The following is a 26,204-nucleotide window of genomic DNA, read 5'->3' as shown; positions in this document are numbered from 1 at the left end:
CTGTCTTTTAAATGTCCTTTTAATTGTTAGAAAATTCAACTTCTAGCCTGTAAGCAGATGTCATTTTGGAAAATGCTATAGTCGGGGTGTGGATTCCAAATGTGGCCTTCAAAACAGTAGTGACACAGGGTCTTGGGATTGTCACAGGGCAATTCAGCACCACGGACAGCACCATGAGCCCAGGTCTGCCTTTAACTCTAAGGTCTAGGGTATGGCCCTAGGCTAGGGATGGTGGTCCTTGCAAAAATGGAGCCCCCAGGGCTTCTTTTCCAGGATGTTCAGGTGTTTCACTTGTTGTCTTGATTTTGATCTCTTGTTTTCTCTGGGCTTCTTCACTGGGAGCCAAAAAAAATTTCTTTTCTTCTGCATTGTTGCCCAGCTGTCCTATTTTGATAACTAAGCTGTCATTTATGTCAGCATCTTGAAGACTTTTTCATTTAATAGTCTCAAAGTGACATTAATTAGACACGTGGAATGACACCTCTACAATTGTGCATGTGTGGGGAAAGTAAATTTTGAAAGTAGCCCATGTCTGATGTTTAAGGGACCTGGCCACCCACTGCTGTAGATCTGGCTTGTTTCTGTATCCACATTCTCACCAAGAATGTGCCAGGACATGTCCTGGAAGTGTACCTAGTTCACTTGCTAAAGTGAGTTTAAACCTTCTTGAGGATCCGAGGAAACTCAGCTACGTCTGTTGTAAATGTTTGAGCTGTTAACTGCCAAGATTTAGGGAGCATCCAGTGTAAGGTTGGCAGAAAGAATGTGAAGAATACAAAGTCAGTTTTCCTGGCCAATTCAAGGTCACCTGTCAGTCAACAAAGGGGGCCCAGGCCTTTGTGGGTGATGGTCCGACAGTTCCCTCTGCCCCCGTAGCATTGGGAGCTGTCTCCTACCAGGGGCAGACTTGCCAAGTCACGCTGTGCAGCCTGGTGGCCTTGTTGACCTGGGCTCTCCAAGCAGATAAGGTAGGTGTTAGTGGCTAAAACTAAGGTTGTGCTCTGGAAACCAAGTCACAGTGTCCTCTAATTTTGGCAAAGATGTGAGGAAGGTGTTTCCCCTGCCCTGAAGACATCCATGTGCCCCCACCTGCTGCTGCCTGCTTGGAGCTGTGCAGGAGCCCCCTTCAGATGTTCTGCTTGTGACCTTTGGCCAGTTCTCAAACCACCCTCCTCCACACGCTTTCCTCAGCCAGAGCACCTAGCATTCCGCATTGACATAGCCCTTCAGAGCCTCTGCTTGCCCAACTGATGTCACCATGCCAGTCACAGAAGAGATGGCAGTGGAGGTTCGTACATGCATGGAATGAATGAGCAAATGAACCCAACACAGACTGAGAAGCAACTTGGTCTCAGCAGCCCTTCAAGAGTTAATTTGATCTCTGTTAAATGAATCTCTAGACAAGTCACTTTGTGTCTTCTGCACCCAGTAGCAGTATCTCTACTAGAGTGACTTAAATATGGTCTCCAAGTCATATTTGGGTAGGGAATGTTAACACAGGTGTTACGCACTCCATGACTCTGGTTCCTCTAGATTCTCCAGCTCATGGGCCTGTAGATGAGGTCAGGCTGGAAGGCCAGTCCTGTTACACTTTGGTTTCTATAGTCATCTAGGCCATCTCTTGGGGGAAGGGCTCTCACTGAGATCAGACACTTCGTTTTCACACACATTCATGCATTTCCCCTAAATATGATCGTGTACATTCCGAAAATTTCTTATATAACACAGAGTCTGCTCTGGGTGATTATACCAGGCAAGATCTGTTTTGAGGATGCAGTACTAGGACTCAGAAGACGGTCCCTCTAAGAACCATAATGGGAGATTCCACAGCATTCTGTGGCTGATTCTCTGTACTGCTTAAAGCATTTTGAGGGCTAGCCTGGGAACTCCAACCCAAGTTATAAAGAAATGAGTTTTTGGAGCACATTCTTTTGACAAGTTAAAGGGAGTCTTTGTTCATCCTATTTGTCTTCCCTACATTTAACTTCCTCCAGAAGGTGAGCTTTTCAAAATCATGCTTGTTCCATTCTCCCAACGCCAAGAATTGAGATGGTAATGCAAACCCCATTCGATCTTAACATCAGGATGATTTTCAATAATCCTGCTTATTTCTACTGAGGGCACTAATCAGAGACCTTAAAGGAGTTTGCTACAAAGTAACCAAAACAAAAGTGCTTGTTGCTCACAGTGTACCCAGTGCATTAGCACAGTGCAAGACCCTTGCTGGGGGTCAGTTACCTGCATCCATAAGAAACAAGCCATGCTCTCAAGATACTTAAAATCTAGAATGAAAAAATTGCTTCTATGCTTGGGAAGTTATCTGCCGTGACTTAGGAAAGGTAACCGTCCTTCTCTGGTACTGTTGGCACTGCTCATGCAAATCCCACCCTTCACGGCAGCTCCACATACCTCACAGTAAGTCCCCGGCACTTTCTGAGCTCAGTACCAGAGTGCACTCTAGGTCCACTCCAGGTACCTTGGCCATGCGATGGAGCCCCTTTCTTCTGCAGCATCGATTGAGAGCATTTCTCTGGTGGGGAACGTGTCCTGGTGCACCTTCCCAGCCCCAGGCCTGTTGGCGTGGTGCCTTTCTCTGGCTGGGACATGGTGTGCCAAGGTGGCGGGCTCCTTCATGACTGGAGAGGGCCAGTACCCTTTCTTCCCTGCCCCCTTCCAGCTCTAAACTGCCGCTCAACCGTCGTTCCCATAGAACCTGCCAGAGCCTTCAGCTGCTGGTTCTCCTGACATCCAGAACAACAGCACAGTGAGGGGGAGGCTTCCCACACAGGGGCCTGGAGTAGAATGGATGGTGGAGAACTGTTTTTGAATAGTGATGGGATGAATGAGTGAGTGAGTGATTGGAGAGTCTGCATGAATAGCCCTCGGGGTTAATGGGCAAAACTCCCCTTTGCTTCTGAAAAGCCAAACAGAAATGTGGGTTTTGTGACATTCCCGCTGGGCAGGGAACATCTGTCTAACAGTCTTACGTTATCCCATGTAAAATGTTCCCGTACAAGTGGGGGAAAAGGTCAGTCATCTTCTGCCTCCCAACCCAGTTATGAAAATAAATGGCTTAGCCTTGCACCGCAACCAGCCCATCTTCGCTTGCCCAGAAAAGGTCATTCCTTGAGCCCAGGAGCAATCCTGCCAAACACGTTTCGCTGAGAAACACCCTTAATGAACTCGGTTGCTTTCTTTAGATGGTGTTGACAAATTAACTTTTATTGGCCTAGCAGCTCCCCAAATGTAGTGACACTATAATTCTGGGGAGGCTGTGGCTATTAGGGAAGCTTTTAATGCTTGTTTTCATTACAAAGAATTAAAGTGAAACAATAATGGTGGTTGGAAGAAAAGCATCTTAGCCAGGGTGAGATCCAAACCGGGTAGTCACCCTGTCCCTGCAAAGCAGGCGCCGTTAGTGGGTCTCCCTTGCTCCCTTGCTCATCCTCTGTCTAAACTCCAGGGCTACTTCTTTATTTTCTTTGTCTCTCCCCAAGGCCCTGGCCCATCTCTTGGCTGGCTTCCTTGCACACAGAGCCAAGCAAGGAAAAGGGAATGCATTCTCATTATTGTACATACATTATTATTACTGTCAGAAATGCAGGCAGATCTGGAGAGGAAAATACAGAGATGAACACTATTATTAAGGCAAGACTTTTTTTCTCCTTTAGTTTTTGTTAATCATATTATCATAATATGCAAAAGTCAAGAACAAGAATAATTATTATTTTGTGTGTGGAATGCCTGGCTATGGTGTAAAGGAGGCCAGACTTCCATTTTCTTTTACACATGAATGCAGTCAGGAAGAGAGTGAGTTCAAAATGATGTCAATAATGATCCAAACACGTCACTGGCCCCAGAAGGCACCGGGTGTAGCTGGTACTGGGAAAGACAACTTTTGGGGGGCTGAGCTGAGGCGAAGTTGATTAACTTGTGTTCCTGGAGGAGAGTTAAAGCTGAAGCTATAATTTATTGGAAATTAATGAAAATGAATGTTGGTACCACAGGCTACCAAACCAGAATGAAAATGAGACTGTGCGTATATGGCATGATAACAGACTGTCCCTCTGGGCTGTCACTCTTTTCTACCTGAGGACTATCACACACTCTATAACTTACAGAGGTTTTAATTTTAAAGTATTAGTGTTGTGCATTTGCCAGTTGTTCTGTTGGTAAATATCCACAGAGGCTTTTATCATTTATTTATAGTTTTTTATGTGTGTACGTAAATTTTAGATCAACCTAGTTTTAAGTAAGAACCTACTCTTTTTGCAGATTTGAGCTTTGTTTCAATGGCCTGACCTTCCATTTGTTATTTAAACAAATGCTTCAGAGCTCTTGTCGCTGAAGATTAAAATCTTTAAATTTCAGTGTGATCATTTGTACGATCCTTGATATTCAATTATGAGACTTATCTGGGGAAATAGTCTCATGCTGTTGCCAATGAAATACTGACTTTTAAAAATTTTACTCCAGTTTGATTACAATGACCCATTTTTAGATCATCTTTTCCCAGGATCTCAATTTTTATAAATTTTTTTTTACATCTGCTTTTTTAAAATACGTGCAAAGTTTATGTTCACAATGCACTGAAAACTTTGCTTTAATTTGTTGCTCACATGAATTTAGGTATTGATTTGAGGAAGTCAGGCCAGGTGGGTACCTAGGGTCACCCAGTGGGCCGTGCCTGTTACAAGGCCCTATTGGACCAGCTTACCCAGGCAGGTAGCTCAAAGATGAATTCTGTGTCCTGCACCAAGATCTCTAGATTTAGATCAATGGCTTTGATTTTTTTCTAAAATTATCCCAGAGAGGGGCTTCCTCTTAATGATTATGAGTCCTCAAAAATATACTTTGTTCCTGGGATACCCTGGAATGGCAGACCCTGCTGCCTGAACCCCTGAAAGTACGCTTTCTCCAGGAGATGAAATCAGCATAAGCCCCTCCAGGTCTGGGGGCAGGAGCCTCCATAGACCTTCAAGTAAAGGAGGAACCTAGACTCGCAATATCAAGGACAATAGGCATTGTCCTTGTCCTGCTGCTTCCCTGTGTGTTTGTATCAGGCTCCTCTCTCTGAGGGGACTGTGCCATTTTCCCACACTTTTGACCTTGGGGAAGGTACTGAGCACACCCCACCTCAAGTTTCCTGATAGAGATCATTCCTATCTTGAATTTTTTAAAAAAGGTTTAAATAAGAAAAGTCTGCACGACTGGCATTTTGGAGGTGCACCAAGTTGGTGAGCTGTGTAGGTGCTCTGCCAAGAGGACTTGCTGCACTGGACTCCCCCTCTGGCCCATTAGGAAATACAGCTCAAACCTTTTTTCCCACAGTTTAGCAGAAATCGCATAGGATTTTAAAAAGTATTTGAAAACCAGAACTTGCATTTCATCTTTTTTTCAAAAAATCTGAATTCTGGGACACAAATCCATAAATTCCATAAACGTTCATGTCATGCCTTGAATTGCTCATTTTATCTGCAAATGGGATGTCTGAATCGCCTAGTGGCTCGATGGTGAGGTTTTTATTCACCTACCAACTTGAAAGGCTGGGGAGGTATTTGAAAGCTATTTTGGCATTCTGCACAGGAAGATTATTTAAATTACATTTTCAAGTATGTGTGATACCTACATGAAGCCCAGAGCGAGAATGTGAAATGTGTTTTATATTCTTACAAATACATTTTACTTTATTTTTCAAATTAGGGATGGAAAGGCTTATTATTTTTTCTAGAACTTAAAAATAGTATTTACAAAGTTATCTAAATATAAGCTATAGAAAAGGCTCACCATGACCCTGTGAATATCACATCCTTTCTAAGAACACGTTAGAAGGAATATGATACATGCTTCTGTTTCAAAAGCATAAAAATAATAGGTAGAGTCGGACTTTAGGACTTGAACGTTCTATCACAAATCTGTTGCATCCAGAGGTGGGGAAAACGGTTTCCTTGAAGACTGTTCTGAGGATGCGACCTTGAAGGCCAAGGCTGACTCTAGCGTCTGTGGCTGTGGAAGAGATAAGCAATTGACGAAGTGTCAAGAGGAGAAAGGAAAACGGCACGTTAGGATCATCCAGCACCTTGACAGAGATCTGCAGAGAGGGCTTCTTTTCTTACTTTTTATCCTCTGAAAACTACTACACGGATTTTAAGATGGGCTGAAATTGTGATATCTTTAGCTATTCCTGCAGACTGTGTTCTGGGAGCAGAAGGGAATCTCCGTGGTTCCTTTTCTTGCCTGGACCCTCTTTTTTTCATGTCAGGAAACGCAGCCCCGGGAGCGTGGGCCGGGAGGGCTGCTCTCTGATAGCAGTTTTGCCCATGACTCCAAATAAACGTGTCATGTGCTTTTTCTCTGAAAACAAGCACAAACCTTGCTGCCCCCATTCTATAATCCTAAAGCCTTCCTCACCCCAAATAAACGAGCCTAGAGAATAAACCCAGAGAATAGTGGCTGACACGTCCAGCCTGTGCCCTTGCTTAACCTCCCTTCATCTTTGCACTGGAAGGTCACTTCTCAGTGAGAAAGCGATGTCTATGGCAATGGAGTGACTGAGAGCAGCCCCGTTCTAGGGACAAGGGCCTGGTCTTCTGCCTTTCGTCCAGTCTCCGAGAGCAGCGCCGGGCTGCACTGTCAGGACTCTGGTGCACGGGAAGTGTCTCAGGTTCGGAGGGGTTGGCGACCCTGCCCAAGCAGTCAGGGGAGGGTAGGTCAGTGCCACGTTCCCAGCTCTGCCCTGGCCGACCACAGAGCGCCAGTTATTCTGCTCTGTTCCCCTCTTGAATCTCATGCCCTGAAAATACAGCAAGCAAGTGCCCTGGAGTCTGACCTCAGCCGGCTGGCTGCAAGGGTTTAAAATGTTTTGGGTCACAGTAACTGTGGAGAGAGCCACCGAGACGGATTTATCAAGAATATTAGAAAATGAAGTGCTGACATTTTCATCCCGTGCAAATACAGAGTGCGAAGGGACAGGAGGAGCATTTGGCAGAAATCAGAACCCTTTTGCTTCTGATCTCGTGGCGAGTGTTGCTTTCTCTCTGCTGCTCACAATGCCCTGATTTTCTGTGATGCACCGTGCCAGAGCTGGGGAAGGCAGCCCTCAACATCTCAGAGATCCACAGGATTATTTTCAGGACCATGGAGGCTGGGGAGAAACTGTCTAATGCCACCGACCCATTCCTTCAAATGTGGCCATTCCCAGCTAACCAGGTGGAAGACTTCGATCTCCATTAAGTGGGTAGGCTTTGGCAAGAGCAACCCAATCATCGTTCTAGACACTACACAGCCAAATTGGGATGGGATCGCCTCACCGTGCCCAGCTTTTCCCTAGGCTCCCGGAGGGGGGGATCCAGAGAGATAATAAGTCGGAATCTAATGGAAGATCATTGGATTCTACAGCATTTGTGCCTTGGCTGCTGCAGTAGTGCACAGTTTCCATGTTGGTTCTCTCTGCTCTGTGACTTAAACAAATTAAAAGTGTCCCCTTATGCTTCCTCCATAATTGTGATGCAGTATTTATTCTGTTTGGGCATTGGCGATTAGAGCAAATTCAGAGAGATTTCTCCATCCCCTGGCAGGGCTTCCTGAAGAATGCCTAATTCTGAGTGATTTGTCAATAGAAGGACATGACATAGAGCAAGCATATCATTTCTATCCATCTAGCATCAATATCTAGGGTTAAAGCAAGTCACAGCATGCAGAATGTTCTGTCACCGCCCTTTTCATGGCTTCAAGAGCTGCCATCATAGGTACATATAAATTACATATGTGTGTGTGTAAAACACAAACATAGAATTCCCAAACCAGTCCCCACAGGTTGTATAGGCTGGTGAAGAATTAAGCATATACTTGGATAAAGGATAAGGTTTCCGTGAACCCTTCAGAGGCAGTCCTGAATGCATGCGACTGTGACGTCTGCTCATTGCCTGGCACGTAGGACTTGCTTGGTAGAAGCTTCTCAACATGGGGATGAAGGTTTGAGAGCTACACACCCTGGAGGTCCAGCACCCATATTCTGGCTTGGGTGCCACTTAGCAAACATGGTCATTACATTATAAAGCATGTAATAAGAGTGCACAAACTGTGGCCCAAGGCTCAAATCTGGCTTCTGCCTGGATTTCTATGTTTTATTGGAACACAGCTGTGCCCATTTGTATATGGATTGTCTGTGGCTGCTTTCAGGATACATTGGCAGAGTTGAATCATTGTGTCGTAGATTGTATGGCCCTCAAAACCTAAAACATGGACAGTCTATCTCTGCAGAAAATGGTTGCTCACTCCCCCATATGGGAGGAACTATCTCAGACCCTCCAGAAGTCCAGGTCCCTGGAGCCTTCTTTCCCCTGTGGCTGTTCCCACTTCTTAGTGATTCAAAGGAAAACCAGAGTTGAGCAGGTGTTAATCTAGGACTCTGCACTGATGTGCATGTAGTATCTTCTTCCTGTCCTGAAAGCCTGCCCTCATGGAGCCCTAATTTAGAGGGGATTCTCAAAGCTTCTGTTTCTGTTACCACTGTATTTCCTGAACTAGGGAGAACTGGCCTGGGTCACCAAGAAACAGCTCCTTCTCAGTGAAAAGGAACCTGAGTAACAGGGAGCTGTCCCCACAGTGGCATGGCAGGAATCGAGGGAGACTGTGGATCATGGGGATCCGAGCTTTTCCTGCAAGCCATGGACCCCTGGAGCTGGCCTGTTATTTAGGATTTCTCTTTTCAGTTCAGGGTCTCACATTAGCCCTGATTTAGTATAGCCACGAAGCTTCCTGATTTCATCTCTGTCTACTGTGGTCATGTTATGGGCCTGTGAGGCCTGGGTCCCTCTGTACCCTGACCAGAGCCTGTGGGTAGTACACAGCAGATGCTGGAGAGACCCAACCCGTAGAAGAGCCTGCTTCACTCTGGGCAGCTGATGATCCTGGACTTGTGCATGAAGGCCTCAACAGCTTCTCTGAATACCCAGCATCAGTAGGCTGTCACGAACCAGTGACTTCCTCTAGACTAAAATGTTTGGGGTATGCAATTTTGGAAGCAAACGAAGCTATGTCTACCCAGGGTGCTGCTGGGCCACCGCACTACAGTGGATGGCATTTTCACTGATGACCTGCAGCCAGTTTGTCTGCAGCCCCTCTACCCAGGATTTCCATAGCTGCTGTCAGGAATCACCACTCTTCTAGGAATTGATTGGTTTTTCAAAATTCTCTGCTTTGCTTATTCTAGCCCTCAATGACTACAGAAGTTACTTATTTAGGTAGCCTGTGTGACCCTAACCTTTCTGAGAAGAAACAAGAATAATACTGAGAAGTCTGAAATAAGCTGGTAATTCTTGGCATTCATGCAAGCCAAGGCTCAAATGCAGAGTGATTTTAGTGAACTGTGCAAACTTCTTACAAGGTACTAAAAGACATGGTTTTGGATGCTTTGTGCCCGTCTACCTGCTCACAGAATGAGTCCTGATGAAATGCTCTTATAGGACTGTCCTTTCTTCCCAGCCACCGTGTGCTGATTAGAGGAAAGGGTTTATGGGCATCGTTTTTAACAGATGATACTCCTGCCCAGTGGAAGACAACGCTGAAACTCATGGAGGCTAAGTAAGTTGCCTACGATGAGACCTTTCTCTGTTGAGGCCTTGCAGAAATCTACACAAGCAAATGAGATTAAGCAAAGAGTCTCTTATGAAAAATTATTTGGAAGCTACTGAAATTGGTCATGGCTGGTGGCACAGAAATTCCTCCAGAGTAAGAACTACTGGGAAGAGCTCGCCTGATGAACTCAGTAGTGACAAGAAGTCCTACAAAAAAGATTACACATTAGCTGTGTTCCAAGAAACCTAAGTGGCTGAGGGCCACTGGCCAGATCCAGAGAGCTTTGGGTTCCCCAGCTGTCCCAACACTGTGCACAAGAGCAGTCTAGGGCTCCCCAGGGCCCAGGGCAAGCCTGGAGCATGCTGTGGAAATTTGGGGACAAGGTTTGTCCCTAAATAAACCCTGGGGACAAACCAAGGTGCCTGGCCTCAACCAGGGTTGTTCTTTATTGGGTTTCATTGGGGGTGGCGGACATGCAGAGCCATTGACTCCACCCAGCTTCTAGGATTCTCCACAGTTAATGACTTTAGGTCTTAGAATGTTTTCCAAGGAAAATTGTAGGTATTTTAACTCAGTCATTCAATCCTTTTCATATTGCCAAATGACTATATAAGAATCTACATAAAAGTTACTGCATTTTCCTGGTTTTTATCTTGAGAGGCAACTCAGGCATCTATTTCCCAGCCTTAATCAAGTGCATAAAGTGAGTGAATTCCACCTTCTCAAGTGACCTCCAGGGCTACCCTCCAGGGATTGGTTAGGTGCTCCGAGGAGCAGGGTGGTGATCTTTCAAGATTTGGGATCTGCTGGAAAGGGCTGTGGCTGCATCAGAAAAATGGCAGATGCTCCCCTTCCCCAGAGCAGTGCCCAGGATTCTGCGTGACCCTAGCCCAGGAGGGGGTGAAGAAAGAGCTTGTCTGTCTCTGTCTCCTCAGAAGCTGCTGCTTTCTCCAGTATTCTGATGTGGAAAAGAGGGGTGGACGCCTGAGTTATAGCCACATTGGGCATTGGGTAGGAAGGGCATCATGATGGTGGGCTTGGCACTTGATTCACTGTCCTCTGCATCCAGAGGGCTCTGAGGGAGGTGGGAGTGGGGGTATCAGAGCAGATGTAGGGACCACCAGTGTGAACCTGCCCTCTGCTGTGAGTGTGTCTGGTGGGGCAGCAGCTGGACTGGGATTGATTTTTAAGTGACTTAAGGTGCCCAGGTCCTCAGGTGGCCTGCAGCCAGGCATCACTGTGCCATGGTTTGGAGTGAAGGCTTCTCTTGTTGAGGGACATGTTCTCCCTCTGCACCATCTTGTGCATTTCCCTGGTAAGCATTTTCAGTGTGGCCTGTGTGAGCGAGGAACTGAATTTTCAATTGTGACTGATTAATTAATGTGACTTTGAGTTTCATTAGCAACATGTGACTGATGGCACCTGGGTTGGAGGTGTGTGCCCAGTATGGGGGATGTGCACTCATCATGCTGGATTCAAATGCAGGCCTCTAAATGATTGTCTTTGACATCACTGGCCAACAAGACCAGCTGTCACGCACTGGCGGACACCCACCCATCCAAGGACATCTGCCACTGGGAGGATCCCCTGAGAAGGTCACCCATACATCCTCTCCCCACCAAGGGACTGGCAATCAGCCTCTCCAATTACAGGCGAGGAGAAGAGGCACAGGGAGGTAGAGCCCAGGCCAAGTCAGTGGAGCCAGAATCCCACCTGCATGTGTCTTACTCAACCAAACCATCTCACTGGGCAGAAAGAGTCTCAGAGAAGCCGGAGGATGCTGTTGAATACAATGGTCATAGTATCCTAATAGCATCAGGAAGAGCCTAAAATACAGCCTGGTTTCTCTTTGAGAGGGTGTTTGTGGGTGTGCAGCCATCATGGTTCCCTGGCACACATCCCGTGAGCATGCACAGCAGCGGACATGTTTGGTTTTATGCCGTTTGGTGGATTATTTCCCCCCTGGCTATGTTGGCTTCCTTCTGATTTGCTGTCTAGCTCAAGTTACTGCCAGTCACTTCAGAGTCAGGTTGGGAGTCACTGTCTATGCTTGTAGTTTTTCCCAAGGGAATGGGGTCTATTGATCAGTGGACCCTGCTGTCACATTCCGCCTCCCCTGTGTTGTTTTATGATATGTACAGACTCAAGTCTAGATGACTGAAGTGGGATGGAAATGGTGACACGAACTCAAGATTAACAAAGGCTTTCTGAAAATCCCATCGTGCTAGATTATCCTAATCTCCTGTTAGATTACATTTGGCTGGCGCTTCTTATTGTTTAATAGCAACAACTGCAATTTCCCTGTGTAAATCAGAGGGGATGGCATGAAGCATTCCCTCGTTTTGTGGATAGGCCCCTGCTCTCAGCTGGAGCAGCCAGAAGCCAAGACAAGACCTGCACCAGGTCCCTCGCCACTGGAGTGACCCTGCATCCTCAGCTCCTGCCTTGGAATTCAGAGGCTGTTTCTTCTCCTCTGCTTGCAATCCTGTTGAGGAGCTGGTGCCCGGGTGGCAGGCTGCCCTGGTAATGCACTGCCTGGCTGACCTTCTCCGTGCTGGCTGCCAGCTCCTGTAGCCCACAGTGGGAAGGGTGCAGATCACATCAGCCGAGCTCATCCTCAGTTCCAGCCTCCAGAACACTGACTGGAGCAAGGCGAGGCATGGTCGAGGGCACAGGGAAGGAGCAGGCATGGCAGTCCAAAGGCTGGTGAGGAGCAGCCTGGAACCTGAGGCCACTGACCCAGTGTGTCAACCTAACACCATGCCTGGCTTACTGGTGGGTTCCTAACCGAGGACCTCACAACTGGGTCTTTCTTTAGATAATTTGTCATTAAAGATGCTGCTGCACAATTTCAACTTCAAAAGACCATCACGTCCAGCAGGCTCTTAGAGGAGCTAGACAGTGTTGGCCGTGAACTTGGTACTCTTCTTTCTGCAGCCCAACTGGACACACAGGGCACCCATGGGAATGGGCATCTGTCTCCTAATCATATCCTGTTGAAGGAGGGGGCACTATTTCTGTGTGTGCTCCAGAAAAAGAAAGAAAAGCATATTGTCTGTTAAATAAAACAGTGTATAGTCCTGAATATCAGTGTCAACCCAATTATTTATTATAAGCTTATAAGTCAGACTTTACTTTTCCCAATACCATCTGAACTTGTTTTCTCTTTCATAATATAGTTCCTCAGACGCAAATAGGTTCTTACTCAGATAGTATAGACTGGCATATGTGTTACGCATTATTAAGATCATAAACTTTTAGTCCTAGTAGATTAAAAGGAAAGATGCATCAGTTCATTCAAAATATAGGTTCAGATTGAATTCAAGCCCAGATAGTGAGTATATTCCCTGAAGGGGACTGTGCCACCAGTCCTGTCCCTTTAACACAGTGTGTGTAACCCCTTATAGCATGGGGCATTAGACTACAGCCCATTCACAGAAATGCTGGCCTTGGTCTCCTTAAGGACTTGGGTTTTGTGGGCTACAGATGGACGGGGTGGTGGGCCTGCAAGAGGACATTAGACATGGTGGGCATACATACCCTTCCCGATGGGCCTCTCCTTTCTCCAGCTCCTGAATGACCCCCAAGAGCACTTTGATGGTCTCCTGGCTGGAGCTGATCAAGTTCTCCATCATCTGAAGCTGTGCCTTGAGGTCCACCACCTCCGTGTGAGGCACGATTTGTTGGCATTCTTCACCCGCCGCCACAGCTGTGGGACTGGGCTGGGTCTCTAGGGGCTGTTCGCTACATTCGGGGGACAGGCACTGCACTGGGGGCGAGCAGGCCAGAGCAGAGCCCGGGGGCGCCTGCAGCCCATTGAGATGTGTGGCTCTCCTCTGCTCCTCATCTGCAGGGCAGAGGGACCACTGGCTGGCGGCAGCAGAGTTTGACAAGCCAGGCTCAGGGGCCCTGGCACTGATGGCAGGTGCGTACATGGTGGCGACCTCCGTTTTAAACACCCTCCCATGGGCGGGCAGAGCGGGCTCCTCAGAGTCTGGGGTCCCCCCATCAGGCTTTGCTCGCCCCTGCAGCTGGTGAGCAGGCTCTTGGGGGGGAGGCCGTGAGGAGTTCTGCAGAGGACACTCTGGATGGCTGAGCACTCCGGGGTCTCTGCAGGGCTCTGCGCAGTTGACCCCTGGAGGCTGATCCAGAGCATTCACGTGCTCATGCGAATGGAAAACCAAGGCTGTGGTCTTGTGAACGCGCCCCGCCATGCATGGACGGGACTCTTCCATGGGGCCCGCCTCACTCTTCTCCTTGGTGTCTGCTAGAAACCCATTGTTTTGGCTTTTGAAGGGATCTGCAGCTGGGAGGCTTTTGAGGCTCCCTTTCTTGCGGTCCAGAGGGAATGTCTGGTAACACTTTCGCAGGTCCGGCGAGGTCTGCACGCCTGTGCTCTTGGTGACGTTGGGGATGGAGCGGCGTGCGGGCACTGTCATGTATTTGCGATAAGCTGCTCTGCAGGACACGGGCTTGGCCTCCCTCTTCTCTCCTGGCTGTCCGGAGGAGGAGAGCTGCGTGTCCCTCTGCTCACTCTGGGCCTCGCAGATATCCTTAAAGCGCACCTGCAGGGCTTTGTTCCGTTTTTTAATCTGCCGGTTGGGATCCAGGGCGTATTTCATCTCCAGGGCCAGGCAGGCAGCCGGCTCCACTTCGCTCTCGGGCGTTGTGAGTTGGCATTTGCCGGATTCCTTACTGACCATGGTTCCTGCATTCAGAGACAGCAACAGAGGTGTCACTGGATCAGAAATACACAGGCAAACACCGGCAGTACGGACTTGTAGCCAAAATTACAACTGCTGGCTCCCTAATTATTTTTAAACAGGTGAGGTCAGCCTTTCTGTTAAGAAAAATCCAGCGGGGAGTTCCTGGCAGGCACAGCAAGAGCTGCTTCTCAGATGTTAAAGCCTGCTTGCTTTTCCACGTGGGATACACTGGGCTTTCTTTTGATAGTAATGCATGTTTCCCTGTTAGACCAACCTGTTGTACTACCTTCATCAGGGACCCAGGATGCTGCCTCGCCTGCCTTGCACATTCTCCTTCACATGTGTCTCCACTTGTAGGCAGATGGCTCACAAACACAACTTACTGGGCTTTTACTCCTTTTTTTTTTTTTTTTGGAGGATGATGTGATTAATCTATTACTGGAATCGAAAAGAACTGCTGTTTAAGGGCTTCCTGGGATTCCAGGTCCCAAGCAGATACGTGAGGAGGGCCTGCGGCGAAGAACTGAAATTAATAGATCTAGTTGGCTGTGGTGGGTCCCTTTGGGGGCTGGCCATACACCTGCCTGGCAGTGCCATCAAGGACACACTGTGGAGGGAAGGCTTGTTTCTCATGGGTTAACACATAAAAGGCGTTTAGGTTTCCCGGCTTTGACAAAAGAGAGCAGTAGCAACTCTTTTCTTTGATTCCATGGAGAGTGGTATTTAAAAATACTTAAAAAAAAAAAGAAATTATTCATTCTAGAATCAAGTTTTGTGTTTTGATCACAGCCTCTGAAAATGAAAACAATGGTAGTTGTTTAGTCCTTAAATCCTGAAAGAAAATAAAATCACGAGGCTTTATGTTAATCATGCAAATTCATCCTGGGCTGAATTATTAAATGCAGCTAAAAAGATGCAGGTGGCCGATGAGTCCTCTTGGGGAACACCAGTGGGTGAAATGCCCTCACTTTATTAGGCAGATCTACAGCTGCTTATTGTACGTGGAATAAGTTTCCTGAAGGCTGAACTTAAAGCAAGAAAATACAGTTCACTGTGTTGTTTGGGGCCTAGGTTTTACTTTTCCACTGTTTTGAGAAGCGTACAGTGAAGCCATGAGGGCCCAGGAGAGGGTCCTGTGCAGAATGCTGGTGGCTGGGGCCAAGTGTTGACAGACCTCAGGCACTGTCCTGGAGCCTGTGGACCCAGCCCAGAGACTTGTAGCACCAACTGCCAGAACCTGTGGGCCAGAACCTCTACTCATCTATGTATGGAAGTCTATGTCCCTGAAGGTCAATGCCACCCTTCCCATTTCAAGGAGGAAACGAGAGTTTTGAGAGTTTAAATTGCTTATTTTGCATCACACAGCAAGGAAGAAGCACAGCTTGGAACAACGTTCTGATCCACCATACCCACCTCCACTAATTCTAATGGACCCAGGCATCCAGGGAACAGAGGTCCAACGCCTCCCCACATCCTTAGTCAGCCTCACAGGCCAGTTCAGGGGAAGAAGAGAGGAAACTTCGCAGCCCCTGTCTGGGAGTGGGTTACACTCCTGGCCTTCTCTACAGTAGGGTCTTCTGTTAAGCTGACCTCTGCATTTGGACCAACATGGTCTTGGCACCTTGCAGACCAACAACAGTGCTTACTGAATGAAGGGCTCAGAAAAATCAAGTTCTTCCTACATTATGCCACGAACTAACTGCTAATCGTGTTTGAGGTAACAGAAAGTAATCTCTGCAGCATCTGATTCAGCTCAGGCTAGGGTCCTCAGTTGCTTAGGACTGGCGTGGCGGGCCAGGCAGCTTGTTGTTGGAGGCGCTCTCCAGCACAGAGCAAAGTGTTCCCAGCAGCAGCCCTGACTCCAACCCACTCCCTGGAGGCAGCACACCTTCCTCCTGGTGTGACAGCTAGAAATGTCTCTAGGCATTGCCGAATGAGCCTGGGGGGCAAAACCATCCCAGCCCAGACCACTGTTCCAGCCATTTCAGCCCTGAATGCCTCAGGCTCCGTTCCATCATTCCCCCACGATGTCCCGAAAGGCAAGGCTTGCAGAGAAAGCAAAAAGGCTTTGGTGCTTTACCAGGTGCTGGGGATATTAGGAGACCTCTGTAACTTGAAACTCCACCAACAGGACAGTTGTAGAAAGCTGGGGAAGAAAAAGGAACAGTCCAGAGACCCATCAATAACCCCGTTCCATTCTGCAAAGGCCTAGATTACGCATGGTGGATGGGGCAGGGAAAGCCTGCTCGGGGAGGTAATAGATATCTTTTAGAGGCACTTATTCCTACAGGTTAAAAAGATGCACACAGAATAGCGTGGTTTGGGGTGGAGCATGGAAACTTGGAGGGAGGAGGTGGGTAAAATAAGAAAATGAACTCTCAACCCTCAATCTTATCTCATATTCATCTTTTAACTGCCTTTGTCGTCCGGGGGTGTCAGGACGGATTGTGCCATCATTCTGCAGAAGACCTTCATACTAGGGAAAATTTGAAAGAGAGAGCATTTTTACAAGAAGCAATTTACTAGTAATTTTTCAGCCTTTTCCCTGCCACTACTGAAAAATGTGTGTCTGAATAAGTTTGTCCTTCCCTGCTATTCATCATCACCATTTGCCGGGAACTGCACTGAACTAATGTTCTTACATCACTCTGCTGGTTTGGAAAGATATTCTGAATGTTGGACCCAACCATCAAACTCATAAAACAAATCAGAGGAATTAATTGCTAGTGGCAAAACAATAATAATAATAAAAAGAACATTCTAAGCTCTTCTCTGCTTTACAGAGTTGCTAAGTGCATAGACATCATTTCCGTATTAGTAAAAACGATGGTAATACTTAGGACTTTTGGCCAGCTTGGTTGGTTGGGAGCCGTAGTACTGAATGGTGCTGATTGCTCCGATTGGGAAGACAGCTAAGGACCTGTGTGGCTGATCATTTTCGCTGCAGATAGGCTAGGGCTTCCTTTTGATGGCTGGATGACATTTTCTAAAGCTTTCAGATGGAATTATCCTGGACCTTAGGAATTTCTAAGGTGGACTCGTCTTTGCAGGCTCTTTCTTTACAGTGTACTGGGGACTCAGACTTATTGAGGTTATATTAACATGGTGGTTTTGTCCTGAAAGAGGAAGGTGACCCCACAGAAGGCTGTCCTGGGGACCAGTGGGACCCTTCCTTCACGATTCCTTCACGCACCCCGTCAGCGGGTGAGAAGATCACGTTACCCTGCCGGGCTCATGTGCACATAGGCCACGTACTTCTGTGTCCTCAAGAACTGCCAGCACTGCCGGGCACACCTCACTCTGCGTTTTCTCACTGTGCCCCCACGGCAGCCTCGTGGGGCGCGTCATCCTCACACCGTAGACTGAGGCATAAGATTTTCTTTTGTAACCTGCTTGGAACCGCCCGGATAGCAGGCTGCAAGAGTCTGTGTGAAGCCCACACACCTGAACCACTATCCTCAAGCAGGGAATCTGTCACCTGAAGTCACCTGTGGTCAACATCAAAAGTGGAAGCTCCTCAAGCAGTGTCCCTGGCCTGTTCCCATGATGCACCTGTGTTCAGGTTAGGCAAGGTGACCCCAGGAACACATCTAGCCCAGAGCACAGACTGAGGGAGGGTTGCCCTTTAAGTTTGGAGTGAGCATGAAACCCATGCGGGACTTGGAAAAACGGCTTGCCTTGGCAGGGTCACCCCTAGAGCCCTCTGGTCCTTGGAGTTAATCCCTTGGCTCTATAGCAGTAGGATTCGGAGTTTATTTTTCCTAAGGAAATCGAGGTTCAGAATTCACTGGACTATGCATATTGAGGTGAACGTGGCCGGTCATGGTGGAGCCCGTCAGGCTCAGGGAGCACTAGGAAGTGAGGAGCTATTTAGAATATAAATGTCTTAATTACTCTCATTAAATTTCATAATCAAATGTGAGTTGTAAATATATAAACCCTGTATTTTTAGATTAGTGATGGAGAGTCATCTTTGCATGCTGCTTAAATTCATAGCTTATATAAAAATGTTCATCCCAAGTTAAAGCAGTGAAAAATGGAAGCAGCTAAATGCCTAACAATAGGTAAACAGTTAAGTAAATTATGGCGTACATTCGCTCTGCGCAGCCATTAAAATGATAATTATAGAGATTATTTAGTGTCATAGAAAACCACTTATGAAATAATGTTTAGGTACAAGAAAGTAGTCTACCAAATTTTACCAGGAAAAAAAAAAAACAAAAACAAAAACCCAGAACATTGTGGTGATATTAAGATATATATTTGTGTATGTCTTCCAATTCTGGGGGTGCAGAGGAAGGCCCAGTGTGGTTGCCTTAGTTTGCCAATTAAAGCCTGGCAGAGGCTGTGCTCACCTTTAAGTAGGTCTCTGCAAGCATGAACACTTGTGTCTAAATGAGAAAAACCCAGAAATGATTAGATTTGGGTGCAGGCAGTCTCCAAAGGTTACCTTTCATTGTTTTGAGGAAGCCCTGAAAAGGGAAAAAAAGGAATCTTAAAATAGTGTGTGCACACATGTGTGTGTACCTGTGTCATACACATGTGCAGGTGACTGAGAGAGTATTTAGCAGAAGGTATGTTAGTTTTCAAGAGAAATTACTCAAAGGAAGGGATCTGCAATTGATTTTTAGTTAGAAATAGGATGGACTTGACCTGTCTGTCATCTGCACTTCTAATCTGCAGAAGTCGGGGGGTTTTGTCGGCTCACAGGGAGGCCCTCCCTGGGATGATGTCTGTTCTTCCCATGTCTGCATGGACTCACAGCATTCCAGGCTGGCTCTGGAATGTGGTGCGTGTGTCCTGACACCGTCCACTCCTAGGTAAGGCAGGCCAGAAGGAAGCCCAGGGCCTCTGATATAGCCCCAAAGCTTAGCAAGTGGTCGGATGAGTGTCACCAGGAGCTGTGGGAAATTATTGGTTTTCCAAGTGGCTTCCCCACTATTGAGACACCTTAGAGTTGGAGTTAAAGGTTAACTGGGCCAGCATTTCAGTCCACATGCTGAGGGCATGCCTGAGAGTCTCAAGTCGTGAGAACGGCTGTGCTGCTCTTGAAATCACAGCTCCCAGTGTGGAAGGTCTTGTCGCTCAGTGAACTTGTGCTGTGAAGGAACTGACGCAGAGACCTGTTTTCTAGGTACCAGTTGACTCTTCAGAAGTGGGAGTTGTTTTTCCTTGAGGCAACACTACCTGCTATAGATTCTGGACTGTGCCTTAGTGAGATTCATGATCCAGTTTAATTTCCTTCAATACACTCAAAGGATATTTTTCCAGACATTTGTTCTCTCTTCAGAGGTTGCTGATTCAGAGCACTGAACAAGGGTAACTGAATGAATTCAGTGTCTTCCTGAGATTGATCATGGAGGGAGCTCTAGCTGCAGAGCTGCAGCCATCAGAGGACTCGCATGGAAGCCGTGCCCTGTTCTCTATATGTGTGGAGTACCGTGGTGAAACCTTGGTATTTTAGAACTGATGACCATCAAGTCTGAAGTTGGGAAGAGGGAAATTCCTGGAGCTCAAAGCAGGATTTCAGGCAGAAGAGAAACCATCGTAGGTGCTGCCTCGGTTCATTCTTGTTTCTGATTTAAGAACACACATTTAACCAGCAAAATCCTAGCATCAATTATGTCGGCCACCTGTGTAAAACCCCCATGGCCACAGAGGGGTACACTGGCCTGCCCCTGAGAGTGGATCCCATCTGCCAAGGACGGATGCTTTGGATTTGGATGGAGGTTTAGAAGGACCAGAAAATGGCTGTCTTCAATGCAGCAGACTTCCCTCTTCATTTATGTCTCACTATTTACTTAGTTCTTTGAGCTCCAGCTTATACTGACGTTAACCTTTGCTCATCCGCTGTCCAAACGGAATCTAAATTACTGGAAATGAATTAGCAAAATTTTATGATGTTGGTGAAAATCCACTGGAAAAAAATGCCTCCTCCAAATGAGACATTACATCAATGTAAAAAATTAACCTTATCTGCAGCAGTTAGCTTTGCTAATAATGTCCAGAAAGAGTTCAGTAAATCTGACTCCAACAACTCATCCAAATCACCCATCAGGATGTAAAAGGAACTGATTTTCCATCTCCTCTGGCCTCCCCCATCAGCCTGACAGTCACCGAGACGGTGGGGTACAGGACTGTAGTTCTCAGTGAGCTGAGAGGTACACTTAGATTACCATCACAAGTGTCCTGTTTGCCCCCATTCCCTGGATGGTCATTTGGGGTCCAGAAGAGGTTTGAGTTAGCAAGAGTTGATAGGACACAAAGAGGTGGCCTCTCCACTTTAGACTGTACGGAATTCTCACCCCCATGAAAACAGGCAGACAATCCTGCAGTGGACATGGGGAGCACTTTGCCTTGCTATTGACTGTGCTGAGTCCACACACACACACACACACACACACACACTCATGTATGTATGTATGCTTATATGTATGTATACACACATATATACATCGTTACTAAATGGCATGTTTTGATTCATGATATAGCTGAAACTAAAATTAGAACTATTTTTTTTTGGGGGGGGCGTTAAAAATGACTTATGTTAAAGAAGGATGGCTTTCCTGCTGCTTCTCAGTTTGACCTTAGGACACCATATTGGAACACCCAGGGCAGGATTTCTGCTTCCAAGTTGGTTGAAATCATTCCGAGTTCAAGATGCAATCTCTCTTTCTGGCAAGGCCATGCCAGTGTCTCCCTATTACCTTCAGAAGGATCCCTGCCCACTGTTATTTTTCTTGGTTTGATCAATTCTTTGTGTAGCTCTGGGTTTACTGCAGAGACTGCTCAGCGAGGAAGAAAGAGCCATGAGCAACTCTTGGAATAGGGTTCTATTTATAAGCCAATAGCTGAATGAGGAGAAGACATCCTGCCCCAGGAGACCATGTGCACAATCCTGACCAGGATATTGGAAGCTGATGTTGGTGGTCTGTGTGGAAGGACTGTCTGGTTTGAATTCTTGAGGTTTCCTCTTGATTCGTGGACTACAAATGATGCGGGGATGATTTAATCTAGAATTGAACAACAGAACATGAATTCAGAGCCACCTGAAGTGAGAGACCTTTTCCCCTTCTATTGGAGCTGATGGGCAGTGAAGGAGACCTCAGGAATGGGTCATCATCCTGGAGAAAGACGCCATCAGGCTAGGCAAAACTTAGGCAGGCCAAGGGGGTGTGCACAGTAAATTCCTCGAGATGTGGAAACAGGGACTGTTCTGAGCAGAGGGACCCATCATGCCTAGTTGTAGGTGCACGTAGGATGAAGTTTTGATGTTCAGAATGTACAAGGTCATTGTTGGTGGTGGGGAGGAAAGAAAGTAAGCAAAACAGGGTGTGGGTGTTGTATACTTTAGACAATGACAACCAAAGAGTTGTCATGGTTTATTCCTGAAAATGAATTCCACCCCTCATCCGGCGCGGTGTCACCTTCTGTTCTTCCAGGTCTGGCTCTTTAATTCTTTCCTAGACCAACAGCAGTTGGGGGTCATCTGTGCATAACAACCATCAGCCATTTTTTGAAAACAGGCCATCACATGTTTCCTTCGCGGCGTCCACTCTGGCGTCTTGAAAGGTTTGTCCCCTTGCTCGGAAAAACCCAAGTAGTGTCTCTGGCAGCCAGAAGAGGATGCTGTGGTCCTTCCTGGGAAATGGTCACACAGTATGATGGCCTAACAGCCAAGAGTGGTCAGTACTCAACCCAGAAGCACAACGTCCTCTGCTGAGCTTGGAGCAGGTGCTCAGGGTTAAAGGCAGGACGGGCCTGGGATCGAGACACATCCCTACCTTGTAAGAGTGGGGTCTTTCGGGACCTTGATTCTGAGGATGCCCTCATGGCTGCTGCCAACCACTGGTTAATCGTTCCTGGTTTAATTCCCCATGTCCACTCACCACCCACACCCCATTGATTTTTTTTTCTTTCCTGTTGCTTCTCCTATTGATTTCTTCCTTTGTCTTCATACTTTTCCCACCCTGGTCCCAACCTTCTTGCCTCTCCTGCCCCTGCCCTGCATCTGCCGTCCTGCCTGTCCAGCCTCGGGGCCCCACACCTGTCCTCTCTGCAGATCCCTATTTGGCAGAACTTCCAAGAAGAGAGCCGGTCTTCCGTCTCCTACTCTTCCCTGCTTGTGTCTCTAGACCTCTCAGTACAACTCAATCATGCTCCATCTGCTGAAGGGACACAGTCCCTCCCAGGGTCTCCAGAACATGGCATGCTCATCCCCACGCCGTGTCCCCTCTTCTGCTGGCTCGCTTTCCAGGACTGTGCCTGACTTCCGCGCCCGTGGACAGCCTCTCTGATGGTTCAGAGGTAGTCTGGCCTCTGCCGGCTTCTGCAGTCCTCTTCTGCTCCTTCAGGTCCTCAGTGAATAGCACTTGAGTGTCTCAGCTGACGCCAGCCCCTGCTGGGTACCCTGAGGAAAAAGAGACGCAGTGCTCCGCTGTGGTCCCGTGGGGAGAAGCACATGTGTGCGGGAATCAGCCACTGGGCTCTGGAGGCCTGGAACTGGAGCTGAGGGTGCTCCTGGGAGGGAGGGCTGCCTCCCCGGGGAGGCGCTCGGCAGCAGGCCCAAAGAACATGCCAGTTTGCCTTGCTGTCTGCCAGTTCTCTCTCCTGAACGCTGACATGAGTGCTGTGAGGACAAGGTCCCTGCAAGCACCTGTCTCCCCTGTGCCCAGCCATCCTTCAGCCCTTGCTTGTTGATTTAAGAGTGTGATCTGCGTGGCTGTGTCAAGAAGGCTCCCGGGGCGGCGTGGGGCTGGGGCTCAGCAGTAGAGTGTTCGCTTCGCACGTGCGAGACCATGGGTTCTGTCTTCAGCTCCACGTAAAAATAAATAACTGAAATAAAGATATCATGTCCAACTACAACTAAAAAAAAAAAAAATTAAAAAAAGAAGGCTCCCAGTGGGTGTGCCGTATTAGTGGTCTCCGAGGGTCCTTTCTACCTTGCCTGGATGCCCAGGTGAGAAGGAACATGCTGTATTCTGAAGCATGGGGAGGAAGAAGAAAGGAGAATGATAGAGTTTCATTAGATTTTAGGTGAATTGATATGCAGAGACTTTAACTTCTGAATCTTGGCCCAATTATCTGGAGTTAGGTTTTTGTATGAATTTGCTTGTGTGCTGATTGATAGAAGAAGAATCGATGCCACACAAGCTCTCAAACATGAGTAGGTGGCCCAGAAACGTGTTTCATATTTTGTCACGAAGCACGTCAGGGTTTTGTTGCGGGAAATGTGACTTGCTAGGCATTATCTGCAGATTTGTTCTTATGTTATCTGACTTTCTTCTTGGGAATAGGATGTGGCAGTGATAAAATAAATTATGAATTTAATTCAAACACCTCAATCGCTTGGAATAAGCAAACATTTTAGAGTGTGGCACCTTTCCACACTCCGCCGCAGCCGTGGAGGAGGAGGCGCTGACCTTCACAGGAGAAGGAAGCAGCACAGGGCCAGCGCACCCCAGCAGTCCAGGGGCTTCAGAGGCGCACGGAGGTTTGAACGAAAGAACTTCCGTTTTGCATAGTTTGAATTGAGAACAGCAAATGTATAATTATAACCAGTAAGTGAAATCAATACCTAGAAATATAACTCCGTGCTACTCTTGTCCATGAAGATTAATGTGGACAGGAAGTAATAGCGAAATGGGGACACAGAGAACGTGAATGGGAGGGGAAAGTGGGTCCAGAGACACACACAGACAGACAGCCAGAGCTGGCCACACATGGTCAGGAGAGGAAGGGGAGACTCGGGAGCCAGTGCAGCCAAACTGGTGCATCCCGCTCGCTGTGCCCGCCAGGACGGCCAGTAGAGTTTTGATGGCCTTGAACCACGGCCATCAGCCTCCTGGCTGCTCTTCACAGGAGTTGCAGCAACCTTCTCTGCTCCTGTCCAGAATGGAACTTGGACTTGATCCTGGGGCACATCAAACCCAAGGCTAGGGCGGCCATCTGAGGGCAGGAAGCACCCAGCACACAGGGAGCTCCAGTGTCAACTGAAGGAAGGGTCCAGGTTCCCATTCCCAGACCCCTGCAGCGTCTCCCGATCAGAGGCCCTGTTCTTCCCACAGATCATGGGAAAGGGAGCCTGAGAACCGGAGCGGGAGACTGTGGCTCCTGAACAGAAGTCCACATGCCTGTGAGGAAGAGGATCTGTGAAACACTCTCTGCAGACTTCAGAGTCCTAACAGGATTTTTATAAAATGAAAGCATAGATCTTCCCCAAACCTCCAATGCCCCTTCTGTGCTTTGGCCTTCGTGAAGCCAAGGGAAGAAGTGGAAGCCGGGGGTCTCTTAGCGTGCACGTGTTTAAAGAGAGCAGTTCCTGCCTGCGAGACAGGGAAGTCTGGAGGGTGGCTGTCCTCCACAGGAAGGAGGGACACTGGCATTTGTCTTAAGGGCTTTGCCCCAGCCCTGCTCTCTGGAATGCCACACTTGGAGGCCAGGGAACAAATCCATTAAAAGGTAAGAAATAAACAGTGTTAGTTCCCTCCTTACCCAGGTCAGTCAGAATTTCTGGGGCATGAAGAATGAGTAGCAGTATATATATATTTTTAAACTTCTTAAGTAATTTTAATAACACATTCATAAGAAAGAATTACAAGTCTACACATTTTTTCTTCCACAACCCCCCCCCCTTTTTTTTTCTATTTCCTGCCATATTCCCAAAGCTTAAAGTAACACACTGCCCATAAAAGGTACCTAGAAATAGTGACCAAAAGACGCAGTGAATGTCCTAGGTGGGCAAGGAGTGCTGGCTCCTTCCATATTTTTTCTAGAGTGGATCTGGAGCTGAGTCCAGTGTTGTGGCCAATGCCAGCAGACCCTGTGCAGGGGCTGCAGTTCGTGCTTTCTGTGGCCTTATTGGGCCTGACTTGTGCCTCAGCAGTCAAGTGGACGCACAGTGCAGAAGAGTAAAACTAGTGACCAGTCACTGTTACAGCTTAAAGTTCAGGTCTCTCTCCATGTGAACTGATTCCTAGATGGCATAGTCCAAGTGAACTCACTGGGCAGGTCTACAGCATGAACAGGGCATGCCACAGCTTTGCAGGGTGCTAGTGTTGTGTTTCTGGTTGAAAATGTGTAACGTCTAGCTTCTGTCCCTTTCCAGGAATTCCGTGGGTGGGACAGGCCTTCTCAATCACAGGTCAGGGTTGGAGGTGGGTTACCATCACTGTACTAGTGTTTCCCTGAATGTCTTCCTTTGGCTTTATAAACTGGTAAGGGGGTGCTCAAGGTCATCCACTGAGTATGCTGTCACTGGAGGCTGATTCCTTGGCTTGGTCATTGCTGGCTGCAGTCCTTAAGAACTGCAGTTGACAGACCAGCTGCTTGGTTTTGAATTGGGGTCCTTCCAGAATCCTGAGCAAGTGACACAGCTTGGGAGAGTAAAGCTGAGAGTAAGAGGCAGCACTCAGGGTGTCCACTCTGGGGGTGGTACCCTTCTTCACTGCCCACGTGCTCCCGACATCTCATTTTGCACACACCCTTGGAGGAAAAAATGACCATGTTGATACAGCTGGGGAAACCGAGGCAGGAACAGTCAGGCTTCCTGGCCAAGGACACAGGGCAAGTGGCTGGTGGAGTGGGGGTGCAGCCAGGGACATAGGAGAAGCAGCACTCGGTGGAGGAAATACAAATAGCAGGACCAAAGCAAGGAGGGTGTGACTGCCGCAGCAAAGCCACCAAGCTGACAGCTCCCGTCACACACACACAATGAATCCTTGAGAAGACGGCTGCCATCGGGCCCTCAAATGGCCCAAGAAATGGAATGGAAAATTCAGCTTCAGAAACTGATTCTTTTCCATATGTCTTTAATTTCAAACTGTCTGCATTCACACGTGGGCTAAGTCAGGAGCTCCTTTTGGCACCGAATCCAGCCCATGATGGGAGCTATGGGATTTTCAAGTCCACGATTAACTG

The 26,204-nt window shown here is 47.6% G+C and overlaps 2 protein-coding genes across 3 annotated transcripts in view; one reads left to right on the top strand and one right to left on the bottom strand.

The window, feature by feature from the left end:
* Positions 1-26,204, top strand: part of Dock1 (dedicator of cytokinesis 1) — a 450,610-nt gene that overhangs the window by 210,444 nt on the left and 213,962 nt on the right. The gene's annotated exons all lie outside the window — the stretch shown is intronic.
* Positions 1-26,204, bottom strand: part of Insyn2a (inhibitory synaptic factor 2A) — a 52,725-nt gene that overhangs the window by 20,481 nt on the left and 6,040 nt on the right. The window contains exon 2 of the mRNA XM_027930052.2: positions 13,120-14,287. Coding sequence (XP_027785853.2) covers positions 13,120-14,282 — 1,163 coding nt within the window. The 5' untranslated portion in view covers positions 14,283-14,287. The remainder of the gene's footprint in view (positions 1-13,119; positions 14,288-26,204) is intronic.

This window comes from Marmota flaviventris, chromosome 4 (assembly GCF_047511675.1).
Source record: "Marmota flaviventris isolate mMarFla1 chromosome 4, mMarFla1.hap1, whole genome shotgun sequence".
In the NCBI taxonomy this organism is placed as follows: domain Eukaryota; kingdom Metazoa; phylum Chordata; class Mammalia; order Rodentia; family Sciuridae; genus Marmota; species Marmota flaviventris.
This window is presented reverse-complemented; position numbering and strand designations above follow the sequence as displayed.